Source organism: Artibeus jamaicensis, unplaced genomic scaffold (genome assembly GCF_021234435.1).
Source record: "Artibeus jamaicensis isolate MK-2021 breed Jamaican fruit bat unplaced genomic scaffold, CSHL_Jam_final contig_923, whole genome shotgun sequence".
In the NCBI taxonomy this organism is placed as follows: Eukaryota; Metazoa; Chordata; class Mammalia; order Chiroptera; family Phyllostomidae; genus Artibeus; species Artibeus jamaicensis.
The window spans coordinates 284,098-296,962 of record NW_026522014.1 but is presented as its reverse complement, the minus strand read 5'-3'; the positions used below and the strand labels follow the sequence as shown (position 1 = coordinate 296,962).

At 39.5% G+C, this 12,865-nt stretch overlaps 1 protein-coding gene across 4 annotated transcripts in view; it reads right to left on the bottom strand.

Annotated features, from left to right (window-relative positions):
* Nucleotides 1-12,865, bottom strand: part of CDK14 (cyclin dependent kinase 14) — a 562,452-nt gene that overhangs the window by 421,542 nt on the left and 128,045 nt on the right. For all 4 annotated transcript variants that reach the window (XM_053655083.1, XM_053655082.1, XM_053655085.1 and 1 more), the window contains one exon: nt 10,751-10,996. In XM_053655083.1, the coding sequence (XP_053511058.1) occupies nt 10,751-10,996 (246 nt within the window). The remainder of the gene's footprint in view (nt 1-10,750; nt 10,997-12,865) is intronic.

Genomic DNA, 12,865 nt, shown 5'->3' with positions numbered 1-12,865 from the left:
ACTTTTTAAATAATGTTTTTCTGGTATAGGAATGCTTATTTAAGAAACAACATAAGCCCTGGCTGGTGTAGCTCAGTGGATTGAGCACGGGCCTGTGAACCAAAAGATCACAGTTCAATTCCCAGTCAGGGCACATGCCTGGGTTGCAGGCCAGTTCCCAGCAGGGGAGGCACCAGAAGCGACCACACATTGATATTTATCTCCTCTCTCCTTCCCTTCCCTTCCCTTCTAAAGATAAATAAATAAAATTAAAATATATATATTTATAAAAAAAAAAGAAACAACATAAATATTCCGGGTGCAAAATTCCAAATATACAAATGAACAGTACAGAAGTTTAAATTACCCCATAATCTAACCACCAAGAGGGAATCACTATTAATATTTTGATATCTCTTCTTCCAATGCTACCTGTATACTGACCACTGCTGTTTGAAAAACATGGGATTGCACACTATACATATTATCTTATAGCCTCCTGATTTCATTAAAAATATTATGAATATTTTTCATGTCATTATATAATCTTCTAAATCAGGGCCTAGCAAACCCCACCCACCACCTTTTTTTGTAAACCCCATAAGCTTACAAGGGTTTTTATATTTTTGTAATGGGGAAAGATTCAACGAAAAGTAAAAGTTCATAACACATGAAAATTATACGAAAATCAAACTTAGGGTCCATAAAGTTCACTGGACCCTAAGTAAACTTTAAACTTCCCCCTAAGTGAAGTGAAGTTTAAAGTGCATTCACCTGTTATAGTATGACTTTCAAGCTACAACAGAGTTGTAGTTACAACAGAGATCATGTGGCCAAGAGAGATGAAAATAGTTACTATCCGACCCGTTTGTAAAGCATGAGTGTATAAAAGTCAGTCATGTGAAGGTATCCCTCCAATACCTTTCTGTGATAATGCAAACAGATAATCAAAAACATATCATTCAGATGTCACCAATGAATACAAAAGGAACACTCATGTCTACACAAGCCAATCCCTAAGACTTAGGTGCAACCAAATAACTCTTCCCTAAGAAGCGGCACACCGCATCACGCTCTGAGAGTGCCGAGGGAGCAGTCTCACTACACCTGCTGAGCTCAACTGCCACCCCAACTTCACCAGAAAGCACTGTCCTTCAGGGAAGCAAATTGTCTATTACTTTAATGTCACTATAAAAGGGTAAAGCCAAAACATATTTGAAAATGCTAATTATAAAAGAAATTAAGAGCATTTGATAACAGTAGGGATTATCTGATAGCAGTTATAAACACATACATAATTGATAAAAAGTTGCTAATGATGGTGAGACTTTGTAAGTAACCAACTGTAGAAGCGTAGGGGCTGGGTTCCTGCAAAGAGTTTACAGAACACCATTCCTGAGCATATGGTCTGGTACCACTTATGAAACAACGTAACACACTGCCAACGCATCTGACTCCCACCATTTGTAAGGATTCTGTGTGGCAAGTTGAGCACATGCTTCTTTCCTCCTTGCCATCTAAAATGCCATGCAGTGACTGAAATGATCTATCTCAAACATAATAGATCAGAAACAGGAATGGGAAACAAAAAAACAAAGAAAAAAGAGTACCGATATCTAACTAGAAATTTTGAGGAGATTCTGAAAGATGGACCAGGTAATCAGGACCAACACTTAGGAGAAATAATTGGAGGAACTTAAAGGTCCAACATGCAGGCAAAGACTATTACAGACTCATTAGGCAAATATGAGACTGAGCAACACAGCTGAGCATGTGGTGTCTTCCCGAGCAAACTGCAGGGACAGTTGCACAGAGGGGACAGCTGAGAAGGTGGGGAGTCAGCTCGGGGGGGCAGAGCCAGGGCCTACAAACATTGTGACAGGCCCATACCCCCAAGCTATCACCCCTGCCTCTCTCATGCAATCACTGGCGACAATTTACAGAAGACAGACTAAGCTGACAGCAATTCACAAACACGAAAAATGAGTATATAACTAAAAATGACCAAACATTTCAGGAAAATCAACAAGAGAAGCATAAAATTTCATGGGCAGTTAAAATTAAGCCCCTAGTAAGAGAGTTGCTATTGCAAAGGTAAAAATCACTTTGAATAAAAACAATAGCATCTTCAGAGAGGTTTGAGAAGATTCTTTTTCCTTCAAAAAGAAACAATGAGAGATTTAGAGATTAAATATTTAAAAGTGAAATGAAGCACTTAATGGGCAGTGAAGAAAAGAAGGGACATAGGTAAAAAAGCAATAAATTCAGTGTTTGACCAGAATTGTCTCAGAAAAGTTTGAGGTAAGTTTGCATCTAAAAGAGAAAGTATCCAACAAGCATGATATTTTTATAGACAATACTGGCTGAATAAAGGCAATCCATCAATATTTTCAAAATAAAAAGGAAAATGATTTTGAATCTAGAATACTGTGCTCAAGACAGTTCCTCAAGAGGAGGGAAAGGCCACAACCTTGCCACCAAAAGAAAAAAAATCTAGATATAAAAGTCCATATTATCTCAATATAAAATGAAGTTGGAGTGATGGGAGAATTGCAGGAAGGCAAGGAACAGAATAGAAGAACTAAATGAAGCCTGTTGAGATTCACTGGATTGACTGCAGAGGCTGATTAACTACAAATGTGTAAGTTTTAGTATAGTGCAATTAAAAATGGGCAAAGGACCTGAGTAGACATTTCTCCAAAGAAATACAGCCATACAGATGGCTAATAGGCATATGAAAAGATGCTCAATGTCACTAATCATCAGAGAAACGCAAATTAAAACCACAATGAGATATCATCCCACACCTGTCAGAATGGCCATCATCCATAAATCAACAAACAACAAGTGCTGGAGAGGATGTAGAGAAAGGGAAACCCTTCTGCACTGTTGGTGGCAAGGCAGACTGTGCAGCCACTGTGAAAAGAGTATGGAGATACCTTAAAAAATTAATGGATCTGCCTTTTGACCCAGTGATCCCACTTCTGGGAATATATACAAAGGAATCCAAAACACTAATTTGAAAGAACACACAAACACTCCCATGTTCACTGCAACATTATTTACAATTGCCAACATATGGAATCAGCCCAAGTGTCCATCAGTAGATGAGGGGATGAAACAACTATGGGACATTTACACAATGGAATACTACTTGTCTGTAAAAAAGAAAATTTTACCTTTTGCAACAGCATTGATGGACTTGGAGAATACCATGCTAAGAAGTTACTCACAGAAAGACAAATACATATAATTTCACTCATATGTAGAATCTGGAATACTACTTGTCTGTAAAAAAGAAAATTTTACCCTTTGCAACAGCATGGATAAACCTGGAGAATACTATGCTAAGTGAAATAAGCTACTCACCGAAAGACAAAAAAATAATATGAATATCATTCCACTCATAGGTGGAATCTAATGAACAAACTGAACTACCAAGCACAACAGAGACAGACTCAGACACAGGATGACAGCCACGGGCGGGGGTGGTTAGAGGACACAGGAACTGAGCAAAACGGAGAAGGGCTCATGGGCATGGACGACAGTGTGGTGACCGCCAGGGGGAGGGGTGTAAGGGCGTTAAATGGTAATGGAAAAACACATAATTAAAAAAAGTTTTAGTAAATTTCTAAACATGTAGAAGGTAATCCCTAGAATAACATAAATAAGATATGCAAATTCTAAACAAATGTTCAAGGAAAGGGAATGAAACAAGTGCTGAGGTAGAAGGGGGAAGAGGGTGTACAGTGAAAGGCTAGAGGAGGCCGGGTAATCACCGGGGAAGCATGCTAAGGGAAAAACAATAAAATAAGAAGGAAGTTAAGTCTAAATATATCAATCATCAGCGTAAACATATGTTTCTATTAGCAGCATGTTCTCAGGTTGAAAAAACAAAGATATCTAGCCGCATGCTGTTGACAAGAGACAAAGTTAAAGCAGTTGAGTAAGTCTGAAAATAAAGTACAGAAAATATAGCAAAAATAAGTATTTTTGCAAAATCACCCACTACAACAATTTCGATGGCTGACAAGACAGAAGAGAAAAAAACAAATGGATTAAATTAGTATACTCTTTAAAATTAACATTGAAATCCACCAAGAAAGTTAGTAAGTATAAGCTACTTTGAACCAAATAACATAGTTTTGAAACATACAAAACTACTGACACCAATAAAAGGGGAAATTGTCAAATCCATGGTGATAACGGGAGAGATACATCATGCAGACATCAACAAAGCAAGCAAACAACCAGTAAGTACGGAAGATGTGGTCGGCTTCTATATTAGAGTTAACATTTTAATCTAATACACATATTAACATGTGTTTCTCAAGTACATATTTAACATTCACAAAAAACTGACTATATGTTAGGCCACAGAAAAACCCTCAGTATTCAAAAACACAGAAATGTTCCGTTACTTTTTCTGAACACAATGCAATTAATTAGAAATAAAGAATGAAAGGAAAACTAAATAGTTTAGCCATGCAGGTTAAAAAGAAAATTAAAACAGAAAATTTGTAAGTGAGTATGTGGCCCTAAGGACATGACATTTTAAGACCCATGGGATGCAGCCCCATCAATACAGGAGGGAAAATGTAAATGTACATGCACATAATGGAAAAGAAGAAAGCTCCAAAGTAATATGAGTTAAGACATTTAACTGCATCCAGAAAAAGACCACAAAGTACACAGTAGGAAGGGATCAATGTGGACAATGGGCCACCTATTCTTTTCTTCCAGAAACTTGCAATATACAAACCATGTGTTGAGTTGAATCAAGTAAACCTTAATGGAAAATTACATTCAAAATCACCTGACAAGTCCCGTGTGGGTTATGTTCTCATGCATTTTTCATCACCAGGAACAGCTTGCGAAGAGCATCACCCCCCTGAGCCCAACTCTTAAGTAGAAATTTTAAAACCTATATCAAACTTTAGCATAAAATGTTCTTTAATGGGGAAAATATTGTGTTCACAGTTCCACTCTAAATTATTTAAAATCAGAACGAGAAGTCTGTATGTTTGCTTTTGTGCTCCTTCACGAATAAATCCAATCTAAGTTGAAATAAAAAGCAGCAACAGAAAATCGCCTCTTTACTCATATCATGATACACTGCTAATGGGTATATATTTAGACCAAGTACAAGGCATGCTCACACAAAATTTATGAGAGTATTTTCTCTGCCGGGAAGGCACAACTAATTTTCTAAAAATTATTCATTCTTCATAAACTGCCTCACATCATAGAGTGGTGTGGTCATTCTGAGACACAGGCCAGACTACACTTACGATTTAAAGAAATTGAACTGAGGAAATTAGAAAAATGGGGAATATTTTTAAAAACAAACCCTATTTATCCATAAAAAAAAATCAAGTAAGAGAAAATGCTAATGGCACAAAGTAGTCTATTTGTCTAATTAAATGGATTTGGAAGGCATCGACTACCATGGTTAAAATACATTCTATGAACATTGTGATGGCAGAAAAATTAATATTTCCCCACCTTTGGCGGTCATACAATCAATGTTAATTGCCCTGTGAAACTGATATGGAGACATTATGGAAATACACTGTAACTTACAGATCAATCATGCTAGCTCCACAGCAAGAACTACACACATATGATGCCTCTCTAAAAGTTGTTCCACTCTGCAAAAGAATAGGCTTATGGAACAGGACAAGTCTATGAGACAGTCTGAGCTTTAAGTGTTAAGATTCCTGTAAAGTCAGTCTCCTACCTTAAGTAAGCACAAAGGTTCTGATCTGTTATTACTATGTAAATAAACGGGGAACCCAAGTCCTTACAGTGGCCAACAATAAAACCCCTCCTATGAAATGAGCAAAACTAAGAATAATTCAGAAGGAGAGGTCTTCTTTTGTTTAATAATTAAGGGTCAAGTCTCTGGTTTGCCTTTCTTTTTCCCTTGCAACTTTATTAAATCATGACATTTAAATAAAGATATTAGATCAAACCAGTGTGTTGTCAACCCTGAACGTCATCTTTGACCCTGATGTCAGGTGCGTGCATGGATGGGGAACAGCGTCATGGGGCAACCACTCCCCGCTTTTCACTCTCCTGCTTTCGCTTGAGACAGCACTTTAGAGAACTGGAAATACAGAGGGCTAATCAGCATCAGCAATCACTGAAGGACACTAAATGCACAGAGATGTGGAATTTAATGAGATAATGTAAAGGTACAGAGAACTGTCAATTGTCTGGACCAGTGGAGGGGAACATTGGCATGGATAATAAAAAAGTGAAGATAATGTTCCAGCTGAACGGTGATTGCCACCCTGACCTTGCTGGCCCTAGTTCACTGTGTAATCAACAAAAGTAGCTAATTTTCAATGTTTACTATGTGCCAGATTTGAGCCAAGCACTTTAAACACACTAACAAAATTCAGTCCCTGCAACACCACCCTGAGGTTGGTTCTGTTAGTATCCATGTTTGAGCATGAAGAAATTAAAGACTGGAGAAATAAAGTAATTCATCCAAGACCTGCAGTGAATGGCAGTTAACTAGAATCAAAACCTGACTTCTTCTCTACCAGTACTTCATTGGTGGAATATCATGAACACCCAAGTCCCACCCAAAAGGAGGAAATACTAAATGATGACTAAGTCTGTCACCTACGGAAACCTTATTCCTACAAGCAGGGATGGGTTTTGAACCGTATATTTAAAAACTGCACGAGTATACCTCTGTGTTCATTGTAATGCTACTGGGTTGTGGCTACAAAAACATCCACAGTTTCATACTGAATTCACTGAAATAGATTTTAACCTTTGTATATACCCATTGATTAAGCCTGTTGATGACACCCTGACTTGCAGGAAAACCACAAGAAAGAATCACCACATTGCACTATTGCATTATACTACAGTTGGGAGAGTGGGTGTGAGGAGAAGGTGGAAGGATCCCATCGGAACTCCAAAACCTCATTAGACAACCAGGATTTGAAGCGAGAGCTGCCTTGGCTAATTTCTCTACTGCCTTTGATCTCCAGAACAGGCTCCATCATCCTGCATTTCCATTAAACATGGCCACACTCAGGTCAGCCATACTTCATGGGTAACTTGGTTACCAAATAGATCTAGATGCTAGACAGAGAGACAGATCCAAGCACTATGCATGGTGACGGCCTGACCAGGAGGCTTGGTTCTATCTGGGAATGACCTCGTCCCCACAAGAATAAGGCAGTGACAAGACAAGACCCCCCCAAGGAGGACCATCTGAGAACTGAAGTGGAACCCTCATTTTCAAGTTTGCACCTTTCTCCCCTCTCTCTAGACTGCGCTTGCCTATCATGGGATGTGGGTTTTTTTTTGGGGGGGGGTTGGGCAGGTGGTGATGGAACGAAGTAAATTTTGAGGAATTTTTGGAATGTATCAAGGACCATAATCTCAATATGGATACCTGAATAGATGTTCAGTTTAAGCTCAGATTACAACAGCACAGCTCAATAAAATCTCGTATAAAGTGGGCCAACTAGACAGGCAGGCAGTCTCCAGTCTCCAGTTGCCACTCCGAGCCCCGCTACTGAAGAGCACAGCTGGCTAGAAGCAGTGGCAGGAAGAGGGGAGGAAAAGTCTGTCCCGTCAGGGAGAATATGAAACACTACCCAGGGACCAGGCCCAGGAAGGGGAGGCACTCAAAAAGTGTCTGAAACAAATAAAGTCTGTCAAACACCTCTTGAAATATACCAATTTAGATGAAAACCCAATTCTTCCCATTTTGCCTGAATTTTAGAGTGCCACTGCCTGGGCACAATCAGAAGGAACAGGTGAACTGTGATGGCCACTGAGGTCAGGCAGTCTCAGTTTCGTGATGCTAGTCACGGCTCCTAACACAGGTAACGGCCACAGTGTGAGCTGCACAGACGGGGAGACGGGGTGTGTGTGTAACGGTTTCTATAACAGTTTTGATAAGTGTTAGAATTGGGTTTTGTATGTTAATTTCATGACTTGCTATTTGGGTAACATGCTCACTTTTTTGTAGTAGTTCCATTGATTCTTTTGGATTTTCCAGATACATCATTAAAAATCCACTTACTTGCTTTCATTATCTGTAAAGATGTTATTCAGCTCCTTATTCCCTTTTCCCCGCCCCCTGTGGTTTTGTATGGGATTTAACCAGTAACTTTTCTATTGGTTGTCTTTGAGTAACCTGAATTTTTCTGTAGTTTAAGAATAGAGGCGTGTGGCCCGGATAGCTTTTCCAGCTTTATGGAATAAACGACTTTATTTCCATGAAGTTAAAAAAGAAAAGAGAATCTAGCACACACCGTCTTGCCCCATCTGCTTCTCTCAAACACTCCCTTCTGGGCCTTCCAATTCCTTTGTCCCTGACGAACCCGCCCTGCATGCTAGTCTGTCTCCCCCAGCACTTTCTCTGCAGCGCAGGGCTGTGTCCTGGAAAGGGGCACCAACTGGACAGCCTACAGAAGTCACAGGAGAAAGGCCAGCAGACCTCAAGACCTGCAGACCATGCCATGATCTCCTTGCACTCATCCACTCAAAGGAGCCACCAAAGTCCGATCTCAGTGGTTGTCGTTGTCCTCAGAATGGCCCGACAAGCTGCCAGTACGCCACACCGACAGCAATGTGGAAGTTTCCTGGCTCTGAGGGTAGTCACGAGCCCCTTGCCCTCCCTGACTTTCCTCCCTCATACTTTCAAGTACCACACAGCTCTTAATACTGTTCATGGTTTGTTCCCATCTCCACTATTTTAAGGTTCATGGAGATGCCTTGTCTGCTATACAGGGTGGGGCAAGAGTAGGTTTATAGTTGTGAGTGTGGGGAAACAGAGTTTACTCTTGTATTGTTATTTATCAATTATTGTATTGTTTCCCATATGAACAACAGCACACCCACTTTCACCCCACCCTCTATGTGTTTTCAATGTTATCCATTGCTTTGGTTTCACTATACTAGTTGCTCAAATTATACGAGGCACTTCAGAACTTGTACCACTATCACACGCCCAAAATCCTCTCCCATTTATCTTGCAAGCTATGTTCAAGCATTACTTTAACAAAAATGAAATTTAACTTTAAGGATAGAAATACAAAGAACATCAGACCTAAGTCTGAACTTTTCTTAATAAGGATTTTAATTCTTTATTAAAAATTAAAAAGACATATTGAAACCCCTTTCCCATTTACACTATGAGGTACACTGACTTTTCAAACTACATAACCCCCAGTAGCAACAAGCACACCCAGGACCCACATCCTGGCCTCTATATACCATGTTTCGATCCGTGGAACCAGAACTGATTCTAGGTGTGGGGCTTGAAAAGTACAATAGAAGCCAAGACTGTTCCGTGGGGCTAGAGAGCAAGGAAGTGCTCAAAACACAAAGGGATAAAGACATCTCAAAAGGACACAGAGCTCCCAAGGACCAACACAGAAATAGTCTGAGCAAGAAAAGAAATGACACAGCAGTAGATTATAACTAGGATTGCAGATAAAATACAGGACTAGTTAAGTTTATGTTTCACTCCAATAGTGACTAATTCTTTAGTATAAGTATGCCTCACTGCAAAACCTGGAAACACTAATTTCTCTACCATTTATAGGTTGACATAATAATAAAGTAAATATACGGTGAAATGTGTAATTCTCTTTCCATAATATAGGCTTAGTCATTCACAACAAATCCTTTCATTTCTTCTAAATGACACTAAATCTAAATGTCCTCCCAGGATCCAGTGACAGACAGACCTTGACCTAGACGGGTGCCTCCTTGCCATCACAGACAAGAGTATGGGGCCGGTTTGGAGAAAACCAGATAATCAATTCTCCTCACAGATGGTTTACATTAACAATATGTATTTCAGCTTCATTAACACAAAATGTGACACAAAATTTGTGCAGTGTCATACAGTTTAATTAAATTGAATTGTCTAGCAGTGACATTTCTTGCTCTGTTTTGGCTCTCATGGAAATTCATATTTAAGACTTGTGAAATGGCATGATTTTCTTAGGAAGATGACAGAGTTAAAATTCTCTTAGCATACTCCTCTTAACTTTTAAGAACATTTGTTCAAAAGGTCTTTAAGTATAAGTTAAATACGAAAATTACTTAATTTAAAAGATCATGAGGATTTTTTAATAATGTTAAATGCGGGGCAGTCTTGAAAATATGGGTTTCAGTAAAAATTTTACAGTCAAAAGCAGCAATACCTCAGATCTTTATACCTCCTGGGGTCAAAAGGCAAGACTTGATATGGTTTGAATTTAGAAAATTCTATTATAATGAAAAAGATGTCTCTTTAAGAAGACTCAATGTCTAGCTTTTATATTTTAAAATACTTACACTGGAAACAAACCAGAATAAGGCAAGTGAGCATATTTTAACATTCATTCCGAAATGACTTTCTTCATGAACTTGCCAAATTCAAGACTATCCTTACTGCCTGCACAGCAAAGTTCAGTATCCTCCCCAAGGGTCTGAGATACCAAAGAGTTTTCAATTATAAATTCCTCTAACTGAAAACAACTAGAAAAAAATGATTTTTCCAAAAATTTTTCAAATTTTTCCAAAAGTTGAATCGTGTCTCATTTGCTTGCCGGGTGCTCATGAACAAAGAGTCTGTATGTAGTTTGCTCAAGTACACACTCTCTCTCTAAGACATTAAACCTGGAAGGGGGCACATGCCAACGCACTGACAGAGCCACCTGCCGTCTCCCAGCACAGCATGCTACTCCTCTAAGAGGGCTACTCCTTCTGTCTTCCCACTGATAAGGAAGACGACCGCACTCACCGAGCTGGGGCTGGAGTGCCGCCTAACTTTAGGAGACTCTTTGCCGGTCGAGGACGTCTTAAAGTTAATGCAAGCATTGTTCTCCGAGTGGACCCTCTTTACTTGATTAGTCGGTTTCTCAAATGGGTCAAAAGTGCTCTGTGTCCTCTGAACCCTGACTTTTTTATCCTCAGGAATTGTGTCCAGGGGTTTGATCACTGAGTCCATTCCCTGGCAGTTCCGTGTAGACATCTTTGTGACACATATCTGGGGAGGAAAAAAAAGAAAGAAATTAAACTCAGAACTCTCCCCTGAAACTTTAACATCAAAAACATGCTGATTTCGCTATTCCCTTCATTTCAGGGGACACTCAGAAAGGCCACATTCTAAAAGCTACACCAGGTTCAATCACAGAGGCACTGACACCTGCAGCAGACTGACAGCAGTCAGGTGGGAAATGGGGGGGCGGGACTGGATGCAGGCAGGTGGAGGGATTGACCGAGACACCCACACACACATAACTCCTGCACACAGACAACAGTGTGGCTGTGGCCACGGGGAATGGGGGTGGGGGGCTGGGTGAATGCGGGCAAAGGGGGAAGATGGGGACATCAGACAATAGTGTCAACAATAAAAACAAAGTTTAAAGAAGTTCCTCATACTTATTTTGCTCATGCTCACTTAGGGCTGACACTAAAAATGTATCCCTAAAACGGGAAATTTAAGGCCTCCACAGCTAGTGCCCCAAGGTGGTTCTTGAACTCTGTTACATGTTTTATCATCTGACTACCAAGTGAGACTATTTCTGAATTAAGAAGTTGGATAACTTGCCTTAATAAAAAAAAAATCAGTTGAGCTAAATCAGATCATCATTTTAACTCATGGGTCATCTGGAAGCAGTTAATACAAGCTACAGAAAAGATTATGTTTGTCGAAAGTTTTATTCTTAAATATGAATGTTAAAACCTGTCCCTATATGGTACATTTACACAATGGAATACTACGCAGCAGAAACAAAGGAGCTCCTACCCTTTGTGGCAGCATGGATGGATCTGGAGAGCATTATGCTAAGTGAAGAAAGCCAGGTGGTAAAAGACAAACATCATTATGACCTCACCTATAAGTAAAACCTAATCAACAAACAAACAAGCAAGCAAAACAGAACCAAAGACATTGAAATAAAGAACCAACTGACAGTAACCAGAGGGGATGGGGAAGAGGGATAATGGTGGAAAATAGGGGAAGGGTTGTCAAGAAACATATATAAAGGATGCTTTACAAAGCCAAAGGGTATAGGATTGGGGGTGGGAGGCAAGGATGGGGGTGGGGGAAGGGGGGGTATGGGGACAACTATACTTAAACAACAATAAAACGAATAAAGAAAAAGAAACAGAAAAGTTCTCTACAGAAGAAAAACAAAATCTGTCCCCATCTTGATTTCACCCCCAAACTGAAATGGGACATATTAAAGGGCTAATATGGTTAGAGATGTTGAAATTTTAAAGCTACTATTTTTTAATCCCAAAACTAATGGATAAAAACGAATAATAATATAAAAGAAAAACATGAACTAACACATTTCAAGAGTTTGGTTACATTACTCCACTAAACCCCTTATCCCTTCCCAACTTCTCCACTCATTCTCTCCCTGCACAGCCCAGCCCCTCTCTCATCTCATCTCAGTCTCTCTGGCTTTTGCTCCTTGTTTTCTACTTTAAACTTTCTTCTGATACTCCAGAGACTTCATTGTTCTTATTAAATAACTTTATGGCCTCTGGCTTGTCTGTAAAGCCAGGTAGCCTTATTATTCCCTCCAGAGAAAAGATAACTCTGAAATGGCTTTTGAATCTTTTGTCTTCTTGTGAAGTTTCCACATCCCTCTTTAAAAAGGCAGGAAAAGAAGATATTTCAGATATCTTCTGATATCTGATGTTTGTTAAAGTAAAACTATAAAGTGTCTGAGATCTACATGTGATTCCACATGGAACTAATGTATCCATGTGCATGAATAGATATCGGTAGGTAGGGACATACCTGCAGACAGGTACAGACACAGACGTCTGTGAACATGTGTCTGAGCTCCATGAAAGGTACGGAAGGAAACACACCAAACTCTGTGTGTTATTCAGCACTAAC